The sequence below is a fragment of the Phalacrocorax carbo genome, chromosome 5 (genome assembly GCF_963921805.1).
Source record: "Phalacrocorax carbo chromosome 5, bPhaCar2.1, whole genome shotgun sequence".
NCBI classification, from domain to species: Eukaryota; Metazoa; Chordata; class Aves; order Suliformes; family Phalacrocoracidae; genus Phalacrocorax; species Phalacrocorax carbo.
Window position 1 is genome coordinate 27,849,109 of NC_087517.1, and position 22,885 is coordinate 27,871,993.

A 22,885-nucleotide genomic window follows, 5' to 3' on the forward strand; every position below is an offset into this window, starting at 1 on the left:
AGGTTTACTAACATTCGTTGTCACTAACCAACTTACCCATCAAATGCCTGGAGTTCACATTCTTTAAGTACTGAGAGAGCATGTCCTTCATATTCAGTTACTGGGGAAAATAACATTTAATTATCAGAAGGTTAGATAATTTAAAAGGGTTTTTTTAATTTTTTGCCCTTCTAACATAAGGAACACACAGTAATTCAGTTCAGATTTTTTTTAAAAGCATTAAAAGCATTAAAGGTATGAGAAGGTATGTTTTACAGTTACACTGGCTAAAAGGAAAGACATTAAAACTCAGCTGCTATCAGACACGTGGCTATTTAGTGCATTTAAATTCAGAGAATTAGAGAAGATGTTTGTTGCATCAAAAAGCAAGTTTTAGCACTGACACGGGCAGTAAACTTCAGGAAAATGTAAGCATATCCTCAGTTAAGACTGAATTATTTCAGTATCAATCAAATTTAATTGCCTTTGTGTTAGGATATGCAAATTGCTAAATCAAAAATATGAGGAGTTAAACACAGAAGTATGAAATCCAGCCAAATACCAGTGACAACAGAATATAACACACAGAGGAAGGTGGCACAAGTATACACCAGAGTTCATAGCCTCTGGAGGAAATGAATCTGTCACTCTACATTGACGTCTCTGTGTTTGCTGATACCCTATATGGTACTGTAAATGCCAGTGAAGACAGGATAAACTGGCATACTACAGATGGCACAAAGCATCATAACTACATTTAGCATTTTCTAGGCCAGCTTTGCCAGAAGAGACAGCCCAGCTGCAGCCACCCATCAAAGATTTTTGCTGACTGACATGACACTTGCAGATGGATTTTTTGTGTAAGAATGTGCATCATTATATGCAAAATTACATTAATCTTTCATGCTTGTCTGTCCCTGGTGGTAGCATAGTTCAAGGCTTTTCTCCAGTGTTTCTAAACACTGTTAAAATTATTAGTCTTGGTGTCTAAAACAATCATTCCGTATCTGTACCTGTTAAATAAGTATTTCTACAGGCTATTCAAATGCTACTTACAAGAACTGGAAACACTTCTGTCTCTCCCTATACATATATACACACACAAGAACGTGCGTATGTATATATAACTTTTTAAAAAAAATAAAAAGAAAACAAAATCAAAATAGAAGTGATACATTTCTTACATTTCACACTAAACAATTGTATCTCAGCATACAATTTCAAAATCTTCCAACCAGTATTAGCTAAAGGTCTAGTGCTTGGTGGTTTGGAAATTCATAATTAAAAACTAGAGTAATTTTGATTGTATCAGAGAATTGCCATTTTGCTACAGAAATACCTATCACTATAATAGCTTTCAGGAATTATTTAAACAATTTACATTCATGCAGGACCTTTTCTGGAAGATCAAAGCACAATATTTAAGCTATCATACTCAGTTTTGCTTTTACTGATGGGAACTATCTTTTTATCCTTATCTGTAGATCATGAAAAAAGTGACCAGTAAAACTCTGCATCATGCAAAAATGCAGAAAGGTTCAAATATCTTACCATTGCTTAAGTGTGAAAGAAACTATTCCCATGAAAACATACACTTGGTTACCAGGTTACACGCCTGTTTAAATGAACATGATGACATTCAGAAAGTTATGAGTAGAGTCTAATCAAAATGGTACAGTAAATAAGATTTTTGTTGTAAAAGAAAACATGTTCAGTGGTTTCCTAATGTAATGTATGTGATGTAATGTTATGTTTACTATTATAAAATTAATTCACTCAAAGAACAGGGACATGAAAATATGGAGGACTCATGTCTACAAAGAAATCAATAAAGGCAGTAAAAATGACTAGTGTTGGCCAGATTGGTGGGGACTTATTCTGGGGCTTAAGTTTGGAAATTGTGTAGGAGGACTACTACAGGGCTTAATACTGGGGATAATTCCAAGAAATTTAAAATTTGATACGAGAATGACAGAGGTACACAGCATCTGTTCTGAAACATTGTGACAAAAAGGTAATGAAAAAAATTAAGTTTCCAGGAAAAACTTCATAAGAACATAAAGAAAATCCATCAAGTAAAAAAAATAAAATTGAAAAAAGTCCAACACAGACATAAAACCACCATGTCTAAGAAGTTTTCTGCAGGCTTGACAGCCTCCAGAGGGACACGTAAAAGTCATTCTGATAGCTGGAAAAAAGCTAGATGTTTGAATATTTGGTCTTGTTCCAATTCGGGGGGGGGGGGGGGGGAACCAAAACCAAACACACAAAACCAAAAAAACCCACACAATAAATTTTGGTAAGAGGAAGAAAGAGCTTCTTTCACCATTTGAGAAGGATTCAGATTACATATTTGGCAATAATATTGTAACAAAAATATTTAAATCTTTTTTCAACCATTTCTAATGCATAATTGAAAACATTTTCCTTTTTCAAGGACATTTTGTTCCCAACTTGCAAATTCCAGTATGGATTAAGTTTCAAGTAATAGTATTCTGAAAGAAGGGCACTGGTAGCGAACAGTCACAAATGTTCCAATACATTCTAACACCCTGTCTCATGTAGCCAACAAGAAACTAAGGGCTCAGCCTCTACATAGAGAAAAAGCAACATATGATTAGTTCAACACTTCAAAAATGTGGGACACGTTTATGTGACACGTATAAACACTGCCACTCCGGTCACAGACTTATGTCAATAGGATTAAAACTGTAATGATAGTAGCAGATTAACTGGTATTGACACTGGATGAAAAAAAAATTAATGTTATTTACGGTATAGGAAGTTTAACCAATGTTATTTGTCCAATTCTCAATCACTCTCTTTTCCTTTGTGCTTCTGCCCTAAAAACGGGGGTGCAGGGAAGGCCGTTGGTTTTGCCTAAACATCCAGCTTGTAATTGTGCATAAACAGAAGCACAGAAGAGTCAAAACTAGGAAGAGAAGTGAGACAAACTAGGAGTATGTTGGGGTTACCTTTATTTATTTTTCTTCAGCGTGTAAGGTTTTGCAAGATACTAATATATGTCTAAAATACTAGCTCCAATTATCACTATTTGTCAGTACTTTTAGGTATCCCAAATGTGGAGCGAGCTTTTGTTGAACTGGATTTTCAGAAGAGTCACCGTTCTTCTCCTAACTGCTGTATCCCAGCTGCAGCACTCAAGATTACCAAACTCTTAAAAGACTGTTAAAGACCAGTTTTTAAGTATTGCTTGGCCTTAGCTACAGTTAAAGTACTGTTTCAGTTTAAATTTGCTAATTTCCACTTTCTATTGCACTGAGCACTTCAGAGATTTGTTTATTCCATCAAACAAAAATAATGCCCAAACAACAACACACAACCCAGTCTTTATGCCTTTTGATTAATTTCCCTAAAATTAATACATCTGTAGTGTGCAAAGTAATTTGGCAAGAAAAAGAGAAAACCCCACCAAATTTAATCGGAGAAAGTAAATGCTGTTTCAGAACTCACTTATTTACACACATGCCTTTTGATTGCTGTATATCTATAAGTAGGAGAGAATACCTCCACTCCAAACTTCTAAAAAAAAAAAGTTTATTCCAACAGCAGTTACAATGCAGAATAAGATCTGACAAGATTGATCATGTAGGAAGCACCAGCCAGCTACCAAAATACAAGACTGGCTGAAGAGAGCTCTGTCTTTCAGCACTCCACTGTCAAAGTTTGTTGGGTTTGGGTGGTTTTGTTTTTTTTTTTTTTTTAGAAGCTGCAAGTCTTGTATTGTGTATGTGCTGGAAGTCACTTCAGAGGTTCAAATTTGCTTTAAGATTTTTGTGTACAATGAATTTTAAGCTTTCAATATGTGTATGTGAAAAGACTAAAAGTAAACTATCTCCAGTGTAAAAATTGTACAAAAGACTTCAACCTTCACTGCCTAATACAGCTTTGTACACCACTGCGTATATAAATATATACGTTTCAAAAAAGCAGTAACAGCAAGATGCACAGTCCAACTTCACAAAATAAAAAATAATTATGGGCGGAAAAAATGTTCCATTTACTTGAAATGAGGCACTTAATTTTATTAGAAGATGGTACCATGAGACAGGACTTTCACTCAGCACCCACCCACCCCACCCCCTTTTTTTTTTTTTTTTTAAAAAAAGCATAATTCTTAATTATTTCCTTCTCTACTAGCATTTAAAACTGTAATGTAATTTTCTCATTTTGCCTGTAGGAGGAGTGTTAGGCAGCTAATAAGCACAATAGTATTTGGACATTGCCAAAATAACCTTATTTAAATGTTTAATGGTTTATCCTTAATCTGGCTAAAACCAGAAGTTTCTTTTCAAATTTTAAAAGAAAAATAACTAAAAAATAAACTTTAAATTGTTTTTATTCAGTTAGGAAAAATGTTTTTAAAACCACTACAAATTGTATCCATAGCTTATATTAAATTCTATTATTAATCAAAAAAACTACTGGTACAGATTTGGCTTATCAGTTCAGCTTTAGGATTCCAGGTGACATTACATAGCTAAAAATGTAATTTTATACAGGTTAATGATATTGCTGCCTTTAAGAGATTTTAACATACAAAGTTATGTTCAGAGTAAAGATAAAAGAAACACTCACCAGTAGTAAGAAATCATTTTTTAAAATGTAATTTTCTTTATATAGTTGCTTAAAGTATAGTAATAACTAATTTAACAGTATGACATAGTCAGTCACCTCTAACTACAGTTTGCATGACAAAAAAATTTTTTTAAACAGTTGTGACCAAACAAAACTAAGTTCAATTTCTAAGAAGACAGCATTATTATTAGCCTGTTTACAATATCATCTATGCCTTGCAGGTGAAAAATATGTCTGTGAGAATCAAAACTTATATAAAGCTGTTGGCATTCCCTTGCCAATTAAGGGAAGTTAAGAAATTATCACTACAGAATTCTAACACAGACTGAATCTTTTTCACACTTACTGTCATTCATCTTTAGTCTTCAATTGATTTTACTTTAAATTGTGGGCTAAGTAATTTAAAAATACATAGATACAGGTAATAAAATTAGCAAGATAAATCTCATATACATACACTTATTGCATTAGTACATCCTCAAGCCCAAATCAGACTTGCTCAGAATAATTTTGGCCTGCAACCTGAACTAGTCATGATTTCACAAGAAGTTTAAGGGACAATTGTAGGATGACCCCTCTGTCTTATAATTTGTTTAAGCTAGAATGGAGTATTTTGCAAACCAATTACAACAGACATAGGAAAAAGACCTTTTGGTGTTAAAGTGTCCTGTGCCAGGGTTTACACTTCACATGGATATGAAACGCATAATCAAAAGCTAGCAGTTTATTAAAGGGAATTGTAATACTATGGATAAAAAAAATATTTGGAATGGGAAATACTAATATAATTTCTCTGTAAACTTAGGTGTTTTTGGGGACCAAATATGATGCAGCATAAGTTTCGGTCTCTTCACAGAAGGGAGAAGAAGTAATAATGAGATCATTAATATTTTACTGCTTTAAGAAAAATCACTGCTTCCCTGTTCAATTTCTTATTAAAAAAATCAATGAAATGAAACAGCCGAAGTGCAAATTCAGGACGTAAAGCAGAACTCCATCAGAAATTTGGGCCTTAAATCCAAACCTGCTATTGGGAACCTACTGTTGAGCAGAAGGCAGCATCACGACAATGTTGAAGTTGTACCTTTGCATTCTCCAAACACCATGTGACTTGTGAGAACTGCCCTTATAATCACAGAACTTAATCACTTAGGCTTCCAGGTCATCCCTGAAACTGAGTCAGAATCCAGAAATAATGTGTCCTTCAGATAAGCCCCTCTTATGGTGCCAGGCCAATAGATGTTCTCAGAAGAGAAGCAATATTTAAGGACATGTGTTTGTCAGAATGCAGAAATAACTCTTAGCAAACACATACAAGCCAGTCAGACATCTAATGCTTGTTTCTTTTTATAGAATGCTTGCTTTAAAAAATACAAAGAAATATATTACTAGTATTGATAGCTATAGGAGAAGAATATTCAATGAATAACAGAATTACTAAAACATTTTTGATTAAATAAAAATATATTGCATTGTATTAACTACAGTTCCAAATGCACTACTTGCAGGGAAAGCCAATAAGGATTAGCAGTAAATTCAAATTGTCTTGCATGCTTAGTACTAGTTTCACAAAGGATTAAACTATGCTTTTGAAGGAACTTACCTGTGACATCAGTTTTGATATCAGCAAGCTTAAAAAGAGGTGCAACTTGTTCATAATAAACATGAGTGGCTTCTCTTTTGTGGCTGCTTGGATTCACAAACACTTTTAAGGATTTTGGTCTATTTTGAAAGCCTAAAAAGAAAACACAGAACTTTCACAATTACACACAGGCCAGCTATTTTTACAGCTTCACTGATTTTTTAACATTAGAACCATTACAGTACTTTAACAGGACAAGTAAACTACAGTCTAAAAAATGTCTCAATCTCTTCTTGGATGTGCACTATTTATCTTAAATTTACAGTACTGATTACTTGTGTGTACAGCTAATAAACAGTAGAAATTAATCACACACTAACAAAAACATTGTAGGAACCAGAAAAAAAAAAAGTGTATGTCAGAAGCTAGTTAAACCCTGATACAGGAGCAGGGTAAATGTGAAGTTATAAGATTGGGCAACAGAAACACCCAAACATCAAAACATATCTTTTGGGGAATTTAATATGAAACACTCCCAGCAGGCATATGACAATAACACCCAACAAAACTGATACCACAATCCAATACTTCTGTTTTCTGAGACTGCAGAGCAAACAGTGCAAAGGAAATTCCCTCATCTTGAAAGAAGTCAGATGAAATACAAAGAAATAGAAAACTTGGTAATATCATTCAGAAATCTGAGGATTATTTTTTTTTTAAAAAAGGTCACATTTAGTTCTTTGAAGTAACAAACTTTGAGCAAACAACACAGAGAAATACTGCTATGCAAACAGTACTCTGTCTTGCACATTCATCCCATAAAGTAATTTTATTACTTGGAATATGGTATTTTGTTAAGTAGTAAATAATTCCTATCAAAACAATAACGTTACTTTTCAAGTTCTCTTTTCAAGAATTCCTACAATTGCCATGATTCAGTGAGGCTGGTTTTCTACAAAAAGCAAATGGTAGCATACAATACCGCTATTTCTTTGGTAGCTTTTTAAAATACATGATTTGAACAATTTTGTATTCAATTAATTAATTTATAAATTCTAAATTTTCTTTTAGTATCAGGTTAGACTACCACTTTCTTAGCCAAATGAAAGCTAGAATATCTGGCAAGTATACCGCTTTCAGCATTCAAGAACAAAATTAGTAGTAGGCCACAACTCCAAAAGGAGCCGAGTGAAATCATGTTTTCCTGCCCCATGTAGACTATTACTTCAATTCTTCAGCCACATGCACCTTCAGAGTCTCAGCTGGGTCTTCCTGAAGCTGCTCCCCACTTACTCTACCTCAGCAATTGAACAGGAACAATTCCTCAGAGAAATTATAGCTAAATACTATTTCAGCATCAAAGGGGAAAGTACTCCTTAAGATCAAAACATTACAATTATAAAAGTCCCATAGATTATTTTTTCACTTATTTAAACACATCAAAGAACCTGGAAATGAAAACCAGCACTTTATCCAGTTTGTGTTAGCAAATCTTAGAAGATTTCTTAAAGAATACTGAAGGAAATAGCTGGTTTGATGCTATAACCTGAAAGCATACATAAAAAACAAGATTTCTAATTATACTTATGGCAAAATGTTACACACAGCACCATGTCATTGCACAGCAAATTAATCCTGATGAATCCTTAATGCCTGGTGAATCCTGAATGCCTTCTGTAATAAGCCTTAGTACCTATATTAAAAAGTATCTCCTTTAAAAAGGAGGTAAAAAGGAAAGAGGGAACTTCGTGAGGAGAACAGATGTGCTGGAGGGCAGGGCTGCCATTCACAAGGACCTTGATTAGCTACAAGAAGTGTTTGACAAAAGCCTCAAGACAAACACGAAGCCCAGCACCTGGCCCAGCAAAACCCTAACGGTGCAGGCTGGGGACTGACCAACTATGCAGCACCTCTTGAGAGAGCATCTGAAGTTCCTGATGGACAAGGAGTTGAACATGAGTAAACAGTGTGCCATCGATGCCACAATGATGCCAACTGCTTACTGGGTTGTGTTAACAAGAAGACAACCAGTAGTTAAAAAGATGCGATTATGCCCTTGTATTCAAAGTCTTTCGAGCCTGAATCTCAAAAACTTCATCCATATTTAGGCCCCCCCCAGCACAAGACAAATCAAGTAGTGTGAGTCCAAGAGAACAGAGAAGGGTAGACATGGTGCTTGAGGATATGGTTTAGCAGTGGACTTGTCAGTGATAGGTTAGCGGTTGGACTCAATGATCTTAAGGGTCTTTTCCAACCTTAACGATCCTATGATTCTATGACTTCAGCAAGGGGGCTGGAACAAGCCACATACAAGAGGCAGAGGTAGCAGGCTTTGTATAGCCTTGAGAACAGACTATCTATCTACTGTGGGACTAATAAAGACTACCAAGACAGACTTCTTGCAGGTGCAAGGACAAAAAGGCAATGGACACAAGTTGCAGCAGGATACATTCCAATATGGAATAAAGAAATAAGGAAATAAGAAAAACACTCTTCACAATGAGGGCAGTTAAGCTATTGCTCAGAGAGGCTGCGGAACGTCCATCTTTAGAGATTTTCAGAACTTCTCTGGGCATGGTTCTTAGCAACCTAATCTTGTTCAGAAGTTCACCAGCTCTGAGCAGGAAGCCGGAATAGATAACCTCCAGAGGTCCATTCCGACCTAAATTATTCCTGATTCTCTGGAAACAGAAACAAGCACTGCAGGTATGTACTGGTAATTTCTAATCACAGGAATTATGATTCCTTATTTGTATAAGGAAGACTACCTAGAACACAAAAGTTCCTAAAGACTATTAAAACATACAAATCAACATCATAAAGATGTTATAATAATCATTATTCAAAACACTTACTGGAAATCTGCTAGGGTATTATTGCAGTCTTCTAGAAGTCATAAAAATATTAAGACCCCCCAAAAAAAAATTTCTGTGATTTGATTTTTTTCCTAAAGTACCAGCCAAAATTAAATTGAAAACTATAAGGACTCCCGATTTAATAGAGATTTAGCCACACTTATTAATGTGCATTCATGTTTCTTATCTTCTCTACAGGAACTCCTACCTGTGATCATGTGGCCCTAAATGCTCAACCCCCACCAATAACCAGAGCCAGAAAACTGTAAAAACTGACTACAGAGCCTTTCATTTGTAAGTAAAGTGTATCTTTAAACATAATATATATACACACGCACTTATAATGCACAAAGCAGAGGGAAAAAGGAGGAGAGTACAGAGTCTGCAGAAGTAGAAAATGGTGAAGAAGTGTCATAAATTCTGTTACCCAGACAGTGTGAGTTAAAATTAATTTTCTTTTACTGTTAAACCACTATTAGGAGGAAGTTGAAGGAAAAAAGCAAACATCAATATCCCACTTAAATTTTTACACATGAAACTGAAAAACAGTTAAGTCCTAGGTGGCAATATAAAGTTTTAAAAGAAAACATAAATAGGCAAAGGGAATACAGACTTTTCAATTGGTGGGGAAAAAAATTCTTATATTCTTAAGGAAACTTAATTGAAATCACATTTCCTTATTTTTTAAAAAATAATTCATTAAATTATTCTCAAACAGGAATTGTATTTATTATTATATATTAGGCTATCATTGAAAAGTAGAACAGAGTTAATACATAAAACCTAGTAAGATTTTCAAGAACCAAATGAATTTACTGGATACAAGTGTTACAATACTCCCTTTATGACTATTTGAATATCAATTTACTTCTGTAGAAAGGTAAACTATTTTATTTATAGAAATAGATATCACAAACAGGCATTTGAGCAGAGATACAGTATACTACTGATGTGGTTTTGTTTGCACCAAATGATTGTCAACTGACATGAATGGATGATCATGACAAAAATTATTATTAATCATTCCCAGTGTGCACTGGACATGTTATAACACACCAAACAACTGAGTTTAATGAATGAATATCCAGTAACGGTCAAAAATTAAACTTTCACACAATTATATAGTGAAACTTCTTTAAAAGTGTTTTTAAATAATAATAATAGTTTAATTTTCTTTAACAGCAGCTATATAAATGAATCAATCTCATTTAGTACAGTCTGCAACTGATTTCAGTCTGTCAGCCTTTTGGTGTTCTCCTAACTGGTCTGTCATTGTTTTCTGTGGCTGCTCCATTTGAAACGAACCAGCAGCCTAAAGCAGGAAGGCCAACTGTTCCTCTAGTACTAACAAATGTGCTAATATGCACTAGTTTAAACTTGATCTATCAAGTGAATCAGTGAACCATGAAGGGTGGTGGGTCAATCAGGGTGTTCTGAAAACAAAGGCTCATAGGGCAGCAGAGACGCTACGCTCAGACATACATCTGTGCTGCTTTCAGTCCTTAGCTTTATGAAAATGGGTTTATGTTACAAAAGTTAAGAGCCTGGAATCATGTCATTATTGCATACATTTATAACTACTTTATAAAACAGTAAGGATATTATACATGAGGAAAACTAATAATATGAGACAGATTTGTTAATGTAACTATGGAGACACCACTGTTAATATTAACTAACCAAAGTTAATGTTTAACATTAATGGTTTAATTAAAACTTCATGCATGAAGTTTCAGACATTCATATAAAATCCCAGTGAGAGACATACTACAGAATAGTAGATAAAAGTAAAATGCACTTCACACATTTTTTGTTACTTTATAATTTATTCTTAACCATATTTACTGTCTTCTGTTAGTTTACAGAAAACTTTTTTCAAATCAACTGTTACTAAAAATAAGTCTTATTTTGCTAAAAAAAAATTCAAACAAATGGATAAGCATTGATAATTATGTATTTTCCCTCATTTCTGGGGCTGTCTTAACCATCTAAGTAACACTTAGCGTTTGCATGCACAGAGGATCTTTAAAATTAAACAGTGAATTCCACTGACACAGTATGTCCACTGTGTCAGTGCCTGTAAGTCCAGTACAAAAAGATGTGATGTATAAATGGAAATCACTGAGAGTCAGGTGTACAACAGGTCTGACGTGAGATCAACAGCATACTAGAATCAGTCTAAGCTGCCATGTGGGATTTTCCAGGAGCCAGTCCAGAACAAGGCTCCATAAGTGCATGCCTTAAGGTGGCAGTGGTTATTTTACAACAAATATGTGAAATACAGAAGCTCAGTTTTCCTGAACACAGTATCATTGAGCAAGCTCTTCATATATAGCTGGCATGCATCTGAACAGCAGCAACGTTATGCAGAAAATCAATGTTATGCAGAAAATAAGAGCTTACTTAAAAGAGGGAAGATGCGTTTTTGTTACCCTGTCACACACGCACAAAAAGCCATAATAGCAGCCACTGCAACTAAATTCTGAAGAACTGTATTATATCTGTGTGCTCACTTATAAGGTGACAGGCTTCATAAAAAACTATAGCCTAATTAGACTTAAACTGAAGCACTCTGAACACAAATTCAAAGCAACAAAGGATACTCACTATGAAGAAGGTAAGAATGAACAGGAAAAATCATGCAAGAAACATTCATGTCAGACACAAAATGCACAGTAAAACGGAAACTATGTACATGGTATTTCAGGAAAAAAAAAAAAAAAAAAAAAGAGAGAGGAAATCTTCACTGGAACAAATTTCCAGATAAACCTCTAGCTTTTATCTTCACTGATAAACTTGCTATTGTTGTTCCTTAATTAACTATATGCATAAAAATCTAAAAACCTGTCAAAGAGCAATGTAAACAAATAGAAGTCTCATTTATTCTCAAAGGAGACACAGCTTTAGTAATATTTAGCCATTCTGACAAATGAAAGCACATGTTTACTGACAGCCATAACCAAACATACATACACTCTACTTTGGTAAATCACCTGCTTTTAATTTGCTCCAGCCTAGAAGCAATAAAAAACCTTCAAGTAAATAATGCAGCAGATAATAAAAACTTACTTTGTGATCAGATAGATAAGAAAAAAAGACATGTACACTTACATTTTGACTATTTTAGAGGGATGAAATTTTAACTTTATTCTGGAGTTTATAAGGAAACCAAAATGGAACCAATTTGAGTTCATTAACAAAGATGTCACCAGCACCATTATGAAAACAAGCTGTGGCAAAAACTATGACAATTCATCACTGTTTCAAGCAGCAATATAACAATGTGCCTTTGAAATTTCAGTTACTGAGAATCAACAGAACTTATCTGCATTTTATACTTTCAGTCCAGACCTGAATCCCACCCCACTGGGAACTTACCAATGTTTGGTACACTTTAAATCAGAAGACTTTTCTTCTGAATTATACTGTTACTATACCATCACTGTTTCAGTCACTGATAATGTGTCTCCGCTACACTGAATGCAGAAATGCTGCTGCATTTTTTGCTGATTTTCTGGAGAGAAAGGCAGTTTGAATACCTACTCAGACTTCAAAATGTAACAGTGTGAAAAGTATTTTTATTGTAATTACAGAACTTAAAACAATATACACATTAGTAAAATATACTTTGGGGGTTGTGTTTGGTTATTTTCCCCCCCCCGAGTCCTGATTATTCCTGAAATAGAAGGAAAGGAGAAAAAATGTGCTGATTAGAGATCAAGAAAAATCTGTACAGGGTTTGAGCTTCTGGAGAAAGACTGAAGCTGAAGAAAGAACTAAAACCAGCAACATAGCACAGAATGCTTTTTTCAGGTTCAGGTGGCTTCCAATTACAAAGCTATAAAACAGAGACTGCACCTCGAAGTCAAGGCAACCTGAGCAAGAGCTACTGCAGCTTTTTTTCTGTGAACATATGGTATCACTGCTCCTGATAGATGGAGGGTAATCTGGGAACAAAACAGACATTTGCTCCTTATGCAAATGTCCTTGCCTTTATGGGTAGCTGGAGATCTGCAAGAATCTTGGCACTTCTGCAGATTTAGATATTTCATGATAAAGTCTTTCAAAAAGGGGCAAGGGAAGGCACTTTTTAATACACATATTTATTTGGAAAATCCAAAGCATATTGTAAGTAAACAATGTAAGAATGCATTGTTAATAACTCATGTTATTTTACTTTCTCTAATACCTGCCTTTGACAGAGTCACTTTACTAGAAGTGCACTGTAAATCACTTTTGCAAGTGTTGTTACAAATGCTACAGATGTGTTAGATCTGCATTCTGTAATCTGGCTCAGTGTTAGCCATTCAGCTGGAGTTTTAATAGTCTATTACAAGATGGATTGATTTTCTCCTGTAAAAAACTCATTTTCTGTTGTCTGTAAACAGACACATTTTGGAGCTAAATCAGAGAGTTTGGTTTGTGTGCGTTTTTTGTTGCTTTGCTTTTTTAAATCAGAAGTGTGCTATATTCTGTGTCTTTCCAGGGTTGATGGTATTAAACTACAGTGAAAGGCTTTGGTTTGTTGGGGGTTTTTCCCCCTACATGGTGAATATTTTTTCTTAAATTTGATACAGCTTCCATGAAAAAAATGCAACTATCATGGGTTAAACAAAGCATCCTGAAACTGGCATTAGCCCAGGTAAACACAGAAAGATATTTTTAAAATAAAGAACTGCCTCTCATCGGTAGCTAGTGTCAATACATTTTTGCATCAAATTATATAGAGTCCTATAGAACCTTAAGAGCACTTTGACCTGTGAATTTATGAAGAAGAGGAAAGCCTCTCCCATTAGTCTCTTAAAGAATCTGTGGGTCTTGAGTGAGAGATACTGGACAGTCACTGGGAAGTCCCTCAAGAGTTCCCAGGATTGCCAAAACTGCAGTACCATCAGATGTGCTGCAATTCCAAGTGAAAACATCAACAATATACTTTATTTCTTAAAGAAACAGATTTCCCAGAAGACCCTTCAGTCAGAATACAGTAAGCTATTTATTTTCAGTAGCTTCCAAAACACTTCCAAAACGTGGCGTTAACTTGTTTAATTTTACAGCTGCATTAGTCAATTATTGTCACTTCCCCAAATTTTACACTTCATCATGTAAAACTTCAGTAGTAAACAAAATTTTCCAGCAATAACATCCATATCCTTATGTCTTAATTTCCACAGGCAAAATATTTCTCTAAGTTTCACTCAACCTTACATATTGCCAAAGGAAACAATTCTGAAATAATAATGACATCAACACCAATTAAGTGCTTACCATTCAAAATTTCCTTTAGATGTCTAAACCATGAGTGGCAATGATCTTCACTTAAGTTATTTAAATGGATAGCACAGTCTGTTAATTTATTTTCTTCTTTATTCAAGCATTTAAAAATTGTGATACCTAGCAAAGTACCACCTTTTTTCTGTCCTACAAAACGTCGACGTTTCAGTTTTACTGAAAAGACATCTTTCATTTCAATGATCTCCTCTTGAGCCTGTAAAACCATCTGGGAATCACCTGGGGGGGGGTGGGGGAGGCGGTGGGGATGGGGGGAGAAAAGAAAAGAGAGAAGTGTTATCAACATGATTAGGAGTAATATCTAAAAAAAAGAGTATCGTTATGGTTTCATCTCTAGCTTCACTTGTTGCATCTGCTCATGCCTATATTGAAACTTACTGCATGTCATTTGCCTCAATCACTGGTCTTATATTTTACCAACTCTCTCTTATTTAGGTTAGGTATCCAGCTATACAAATAGCATGATTTCAAAGAGGCAATTTAATCCCTTTTCTGATATTCAAAAACCAAATAAAATTGCAGGCTCCAAGAACAGTAAAGCATCTTTTTGTGTGTGTGCGTGTGTGCGTGTGTGCGCGCGCGCATGTGTGCATGTGTGCGTGTGTGCGCGCGCGCATGTGTGCATGTGTGCGTGTGTGCGCGCGCGCATGTGTGCATGTGTGCGTGTGTGCGCGCGCGCATGTGTGCATGTGTGCGCGCGCGCATGTGTGCGTGCGTGTTTGCATTCAAATTCTTCATTGTATTCGCCTACATCATAGCTCTCGGAGATCAGAAAGTGTGCTATGACCCAAGCTGACTATATGCCAAATTTATTTCTCCATTTGATACAGCTGCTGCCTTTTGGGTTTAGACTAGCAATGCATCAGACAAGAGTTCAGCAAAAGTAGAGAAATACACCAAAAGTGTGCCACTGATCTTATCTTCATTTTTCAAGTTACAAATCTACTTAACAGACAAGTAAAAGAAAACCAGTTTCCAAAGTTCTTGTGACAGTCCAAGACCCTCACCCCACAGGACATTTGTGCTTGGCTGGAACACTAAGTGAAGGTTTTGTCATCTCAAGACTGTTACACTCCTGGACCCTGTGGATGCTGACACTTATCACTTCAGTGACACTACTTCCAAACACCTTTTGGAAATCTATCAACTGAACCACTGTGGTACAGGCTTCTCCTTTTCCTGCTCTCTTGAGCTGTAAAACACCTGATTCCTCAAAAACAAAGTCAAATACACAGACTGAAGGAAAAACATCACTATCCTGTAGATGTCAGATACTCTGGACATGACAAGAAAACTTTCCCTGCTTGCTTTGTAGTTACGGCAGATCAGATACACGACACCAATAAAGGTCCCTTTGCAGGCCAAGGCAAGAAAAGCTATAAACCAGAAACCTTTTTCAAATCTAGCAACAGCTCAGTCAAGTGATTTCTCAATAGCAAAAGCCATTTCAGATTCTGTTCGATGAATATTTGCTGCATGCTGTACTGAAGTGCCAGGGAGAAGCTGCAAAAGTCTATTTTAGCTATCTTCCTGGAGAAGATGGACAGCTCTGCAGGTGTGAGACAGCAAAATCAAATATCACCTAATTCATTACACCACATGAAGCTGAGGGCTTCAGAAAGTCATACTTTTTCTGAGCAGGAAAAAGAAGCCTGCGGCAATTATTGTAACAGTTGGCAATGGCATTTCTCAACATAATTTCATGAATCAGACTAGGCAGTGATCAACTTTCTATCCAGAAATCCTGGGAGGACTGCACCTCAGCAATGCTAACACAGCTAAAGCTCAGGTCAGTATTACCTCTCCCAACAAATCTCAACCAACCCATTTTGGTATTCTTCCTATTCCATACCAAATAACCTACTGCAGAGATAGCAGCATGACCTTATTGTGTTTTCCACACATTTTCCCAACTTGTTACATTTTACCATCTTAATTTCTCCATATGTCACTACTAAGGTGTAAAATTGGACTAAAACCATTCCATACTTAGCTGGAATACTGTGACAAGTAAATGTGTGCGCTGAGATAGCACATAGGAAATTGTATATAGGGCAGATTTTCAGACATAACACAGCAAATAAGCAGAAGGCAACTCACTAAACAATATAAAACAACACAAAGCTTAAAGTACTATAATGACTGCTATAAAAGTATTTTCTATAAGATAATGTTGAATGAAACCAGGGGGCTAAGGTGAAAAAAGCCTTGTATGATTCCATTTAAACTATGATTTTGCATAGACTCAAAGGGTGAGTGCACATTGTACAAGCAACCTTAATACTAACATTACCAAATCCGAGATCTTGATTTTTTTCAAATGTATTGCTCTTCTAAAACATTTGGGGGAAATAGTCTTTGTAGGCCTTAAATGAAACGCTTGTGTTATCTTGAATCACTGACCTAGAACTACATAGTTTATTACCTTTATTTAAGACTTGCTTCAATTTTAGAAAGAGCATTTTCAAGGGGGTCTGCTTATCTTTTTCCAGAAAGTCTTGCTGTCAGACATACAGAACACTGAGAATTCCAGCACGCAAACTCAACATTTATAGGAAAACTGGTACACATAAAGACATGTGAAATATAACACATATTCTGCAGCAACCACCAATAAATCACAAATAAATCACAGACATTAGCATATTTGTCCTGCACAAATCAAGTAAAATGAAGACCTGTTAAATACTTTTTATTCCCCTACTAGCTTTCATAGAATGACATTTACTCATAAGCCAGGTAAGGCTTGGCTTGTCTTTTCTTTTCATGCTACTATTTCAGCCAGATTTTTATTTGCTTTTACATCTTCATCTTACTCTGCATTTGTCAAATTCTTGTGTTGCTCAGATGCACATCAAAAGTTTTGAGAACTAAAATAATACACTCTTACTAGGCCACACTACACTTTCAAAAATAGCACTTGACGCTAGTCATTCTACTGGAATACATTTTCAGATACAGCCTGGAGAACCATATAAACTGTAGGAGTACTGAATCATACAAAATCATCATCCTCAAGTTTTAAATTGTAGAGGAAATACTGGACTAGCCAGTAGGATTAGGACAGCCACTTTTTACTAAAGTTGAACACTAATCTGCATAAAAGTCCCTAGGCATGTTCTATAATTTTTCACCTATTTTTACTGAAAATAAGAACATCACAAATGCAGTAAAATTTTATAGAACAATTCAGATAAAGAAAATTTAAGTCACGAGCTACATTTATAAAATATTTCTAGTACGTGATAACAACCAAGTTACTTTAAAAATAAAGTATATATTGGATTAGACAGTTTTTTAAACTTCAAAAAACCTACTGGTTCATTAGTATCACATTGGTTATTGCTAGCTGTTTCAGGACATTAACTGTCCTCTCACATTACTTAGAAAGATATTGGGTACCATCTGTTCTTGCAAGAGATTTAAGTATACATCTATTAGATATCATGCTATTTATTTAATTCAGTACCCACTTCCCATTGTTGTATCTTCTGAAAAAAAGTCAATTTAATTACTAGGAATAAAGATAATCTCTTCTACTAGGCTGCCCTGTCATCATGAGAGCAGAGAGGGAACCTGTATAAAGTAGGTTACAGGCATTAGGAAGAGTAAAACTAACAGCACTTAACATTTAACAAAGATCTAACAAAAAGAGAATATATGGCACTTTAAAAAAATTACTATAAGCCAAGGGCTTGTCTAAATCAATCTCAGCACATCTGTCTGATGTAGAGCGTAAACAGGATTAGAGTTGGATTTATCTGCTTGACGCTAATTGTACTCACAGTTTCTGCACATGTCCACTTTTTTTTTTTTCCAAATACAGCATTAAAAAAAACCCTGCCTGGATATATGAATTTCTAGGAAGTTTTATGTCCGTCCCTATTTATCCTCTCATTGATTTCAAGCAATGAGACTATCCTACTTTTTTTCTATTTATGGTAGTCTAATCACTTATTGTATAGAAAATTATGCCTAAATACACCACACTGAGCTAAATCAAAGGGTGAGGGACTAATTCACTCAAATACAATTTAATTGTAAATAGCAAAACAAATTTTAATTAGTTAAAGAGTGTTAAACTAGGCTTTAAACAAATAGATTATCTCATGTTTACAGCAAAATTGATGAAAGCACACACAAAGAAAAAAGCCTTACTACTGAAAAATGGAACAGTTTGTAAAGAGAAGCGTGTTACTAAAATATAAACACTGACACTCCAACAACAAAACATTTATTGGACTGTTTTCCTATAATAGAGGCCCAACATCTAGAAGTGGTATTTGAGGACTTAATTTGTAAAACAAATTTCTGGAGTACATGGGAAACAGTAGAAAATATACGTTAAATGTGCCTGTATAATTGAACTATGAGAATTGGACATGAAGGAAAATGTGCTATTCACCCTTGGTCATAAATTCTTCCTGTAACCTTTGGCAAGACACCGAGTCCCACTTAACTACATTTGATAGAGAAATCTCTTACACATTTTAGGCTCTCTGTCCCATTACGCTCTCAAAGTTTACTTCATAAATAGTTGATCACTGTAGCTGAGTGCAGTATAACATAATAGAGATAAAAATCATCAAGACTATACCAAAGAAAATACAGTGATCAACAACAGTTATTATAGAACTGATTACAGGTCATCTTACACTGTATGAACACTATTTTCAAAATAACCATTCAGGATATACAGTAAAATATAACTGTATTACTATAAAACAAACAAAAATAATAAAAAATTGAATTTGTTTTGGCAATATGTCTACAAATTTAGGCTTAGGAATATTTACAATTAATGTGATAATGTCTAATACATATAAAACAGCAACTATTAACTCATTAACTATTAAGCCCATTTTTCCCTTACTGTAGTCTGCAAAGCACAAGTAGAACGCAACTGATTCACAAAACCTCTACAGAGTTTTCAGCTACAACTTTGATTAAGGAGGACTGGCAATGAGAAATATAAAGGAGCAATTATGATAATTCTCACCAGAAGAGCTGAGAATCACTGTTTAGCTCATCACACTAACATTGATTTAAAGACACAAAACAGAAAAGTTATTTTCATAACATCTCAATTTTCAAGGTTTTTTTTTTTATTTCAAAAAGCCAGGTCATGCAACACCTTTGGCAAAATTTGATGCTATGTCTCTTACTCTCTTCTGCAAGCAGAGAAAGAAAAATTGCACTTTCTGCTTGCCAAGAGTATCAAACTAAGCTGAGGAAAAGAAGGTACAGAAGGTACCCTGGTTGGGTAGGGGCTGGTTTTTCTTTGATTACCTTTACACTACTCTAGTCCTTTTAAATAGTGTTGTAAGAGAAGCATAATATAACCAAGGCACTAGTCTAGCAACATGCTTCTCAGACTGTGTGTAATGACCTTGTCAGGAACAGCAAGGAGTTCAGGAAATACTACAAAGTAGTGAAGAGACACATCTCAGTTCCTCCAGAGCTGGAGAGTAAAAGCAGGGTATAACTACTAACGTCATCTTTTAATGGCAGCTATTCACTTGCAGGAACAGCTGTAATCCTTCAGGGCAGAAAACAGAGCTTTAAAACATCTGACAGGAATACAACCAATTTTCATTCTCCTTCTCTAGAGAATCTGAGGATGCAGTGATGTATTTTGCCAAGCCAATGCAATACTTTGCCACTAATCCCTCTTCCAATGCAGGCACCTACCCTCACTCACTTGCCACGAGTGTGTAGCCCTGCCCTTTTCCTTACGTCTGGCATGTGGCAAAACCAAGCTGAGTCAACTTAAGTCCCTAAAATAACATAGATTGTCCACTTTTTTTTTTGCTCTTCCAACAAGTTGTTTAATCAATTCAACACAAGTCCTACAAAAACAGAGATGCTTCAAAGTGATATGAAAATACACAGCAGGGAAGTAGGAAGGACTGGGACTGTCTCCTTTTATCAGCAGGAAGTCAACTTGGTTTGAGACAATCTGCTGTGCATTTTCACTTCCAATTCCAATCTCCCCAAAGATGACACATAGATCAGGGAGAGTCAGCAAAAACTGGGAAAGATGCTCAATGGTTTCCCCTAATTTTTTAAAGCTCTATTTATATCTTATCAATTTTTTTAAAAAATTAAGTCTCAGAATGAAACTCCACTTTATAAACCTGTAATGGCACATTAAGCTAGTTTCGCTGGATAGGCAGTTACACACTATTTTAATACAGCAGTAAAAGGCATTATTCACTATTCTGGCTTGGAGAATTCATCTTATCTTAAACTACTATGACAGATAGCTATCTTGAAAAATAAGATTATTATGAATAATTGATATACTAACAAAATAATATTCTTGAACAAATCTGTACTTCAGGCTTTAATTTTTCAACTCAATCCCATCCAAAACAAAAAGAAAACCCAAACAAACAAACAAAACCCCAACAAAAAACTCCCACCAAACGCAAAAGAAAACCTCAGTAATTTTCCATTGCAAATCCCAGATCATGGAATAAAGGCTTATATTAGATAATGAAAATTACATTATTTTATTTCTCTGTTTAATATTTCTTACAAATAATAAATTTTTAAAAAGACAAAATGTGATAAATACTGTTAAAGACAGTTTTATGTTGTTGTATTGTGCAAGTTTCAATATATTCTACATAAAGTGCAAAGTTTTTTCGTTCTTTGCTCAGGGTGTTCTTGACAATTTTACCATATTCATAGCATGGGTAAACACATCTAAAACCGCAACCTCCAACCTTTCATCTTCCTCTCGTTTCTCTCTCCGTGTTTCAAACTGCTCTTTCCCCCAAGACCAGCTGATTCCAATCCCTGTTCTCCACCATATCTTTTAAAAACTAATCCTCATTCTTCTGAACATCCTTATCAAACCAATAGGACTGTTGCAGATACTTGACCCTGCGCCCACAATCATATCATCACAGCAACTGCAGGAAGTGCAGCTTCAGGGGGATATTTGGCACACTCGAAGTCCTGAGTCGGACCATACTCAATGACTTAAGATTTGGTTGTTTCACTACACCTGTAAAAGATAGCAATAGGCAAATTTCTGACAACAACCACACACTGCAAAATTTCCTAGCTCTGGCTGAACCAAAATGAAAGATGATGCTGGCAACTGACAGAGCAAAAATGGGAACAGTTCAGTTAATCCCATACCATAAGGGCAGAGTTTAGTACAGTTCAGAGGTCATCTTTGCTGGAGCTGACTCCCCCCCCCGAAGAGAAGCCAAATCTGGGAACTCCCCCTCTGAGTGCGACCAGATCTCAGGAGTGACACTTGCATCCAGCATTCTGGGTCTCCATGATGCCCAGAAGGCCATGGACAAGGCCCTTCTTGGCTCATTAGACATCTATCCATCAAGCTTTCATTAGTGTCTTGTTCCTTCTCTGTTTTAGAGCAGTGAAGTACCTTGCTTATTAATTTAGAGCAGTTAGTACCTTGCTAACAGAAGAACTTTGTCAGAAAAACATACCAAAAGTGTGATTAAAGCTTAGCAGAAGGCCTAACACTGTTCCAGAAGAGGTGCTTCACCTTAAGGAAGAGTTTTCCCTTCATTCTCCAACAAAGAATTTGAGGGAGACGATGAAATGAAAAATAACGCTCCTAATAAGGTCTTCTGGGAATAATGCTGTACAGAACAACAATGCTAGATGAAAGGAAGCAAGGCAGACAGAGAGCAGTTCTGAACCTGAAGCATTTGAAAGGATGCATGCAGCAAAAACTTTGCTTTTCTAATAGTTACATTTTCTCATTAACACCACATCAAGAAAGAGGTCACTGAAAATAAATTTACTATAGAAAGCTCAACATCTTACGTTAAGATTATGGCCCACATACTGCCTAATTTCATAATATGATTGGAAAAGTAGCAGCAAACCTTTTATTAAATGCTTGAAACTTTGGGGCTTTTCACGTAATAAGTGAAAGTAGTTACGTAACAAACATCAGAGTAACAACAGGGTAACAAACATTAATGATTTCCATCATTTTGTAAAATCTCTGCAATCGCAAGCATCAGATTAAATGGCCAGCCTTACACAGACCAACAATACAACCATTGTATAATGGAATTCATTTAAAGAGAGAGGTTTCTGAAATAAAACAGAAGACTAGGATCTAATGGCTTACATCATTTAATACAATGGGCTAGCAGAGCTGAAAGATACTAAAGAATCCCCAAAGAGGAAACATGAGCTTAATTTTACATTCCTTCAAAAAAATCTCACATATACACACTGTTTTGTACCTACTAATCTATGTCATAACCATGGCAATTGCTTCTGTCATTTCAGAAAATAAGGGGAAGTGGGGAATCAAAATAGCCTCTTATGGCCACTTGACATCACTGAGATTGATTAACAAGTTAATAATTAGCTCTACTTGGACTCTTACTGGCACAAGATTTACTTCAGCCTCAAATACAGATTTACAAACCATCCATACTGCTAAATATCAATGTCCCACTTTCAGGGAACTCGGCATGCCTCAAATATCTGAATTTTGGTCTTTTCTGGAAAAGATTTTCAAGCACACAATTTCTTCAGAAAAAAGAACAGACACATCCCATTCTAAACACAGGACAAT

General features: G+C 35.4%; 1 protein-coding gene across 1 annotated transcript in view; it reads right to left on the bottom strand.

Annotated features, from left to right (window-relative positions):
* CERKL (ceramide kinase like) overlaps window positions 1–22,885 on the bottom strand; it is a 58,859-nt gene that overhangs the window by 19,024 nt on the left and 16,950 nt on the right. The window contains exons 2-4 of the mRNA XM_064451746.1: window positions 14,281–14,523; window positions 6,182–6,313; window positions 37–100 (exon numbers count right to left, since the gene is read on the bottom strand). Coding sequence (XP_064307816.1) covers window positions 37–100; window positions 6,182–6,313; window positions 14,281–14,523 — 439 coding nt within the window. The remainder of the gene's footprint in view (window positions 1–36; window positions 101–6,181; window positions 6,314–14,280; window positions 14,524–22,885) is intronic.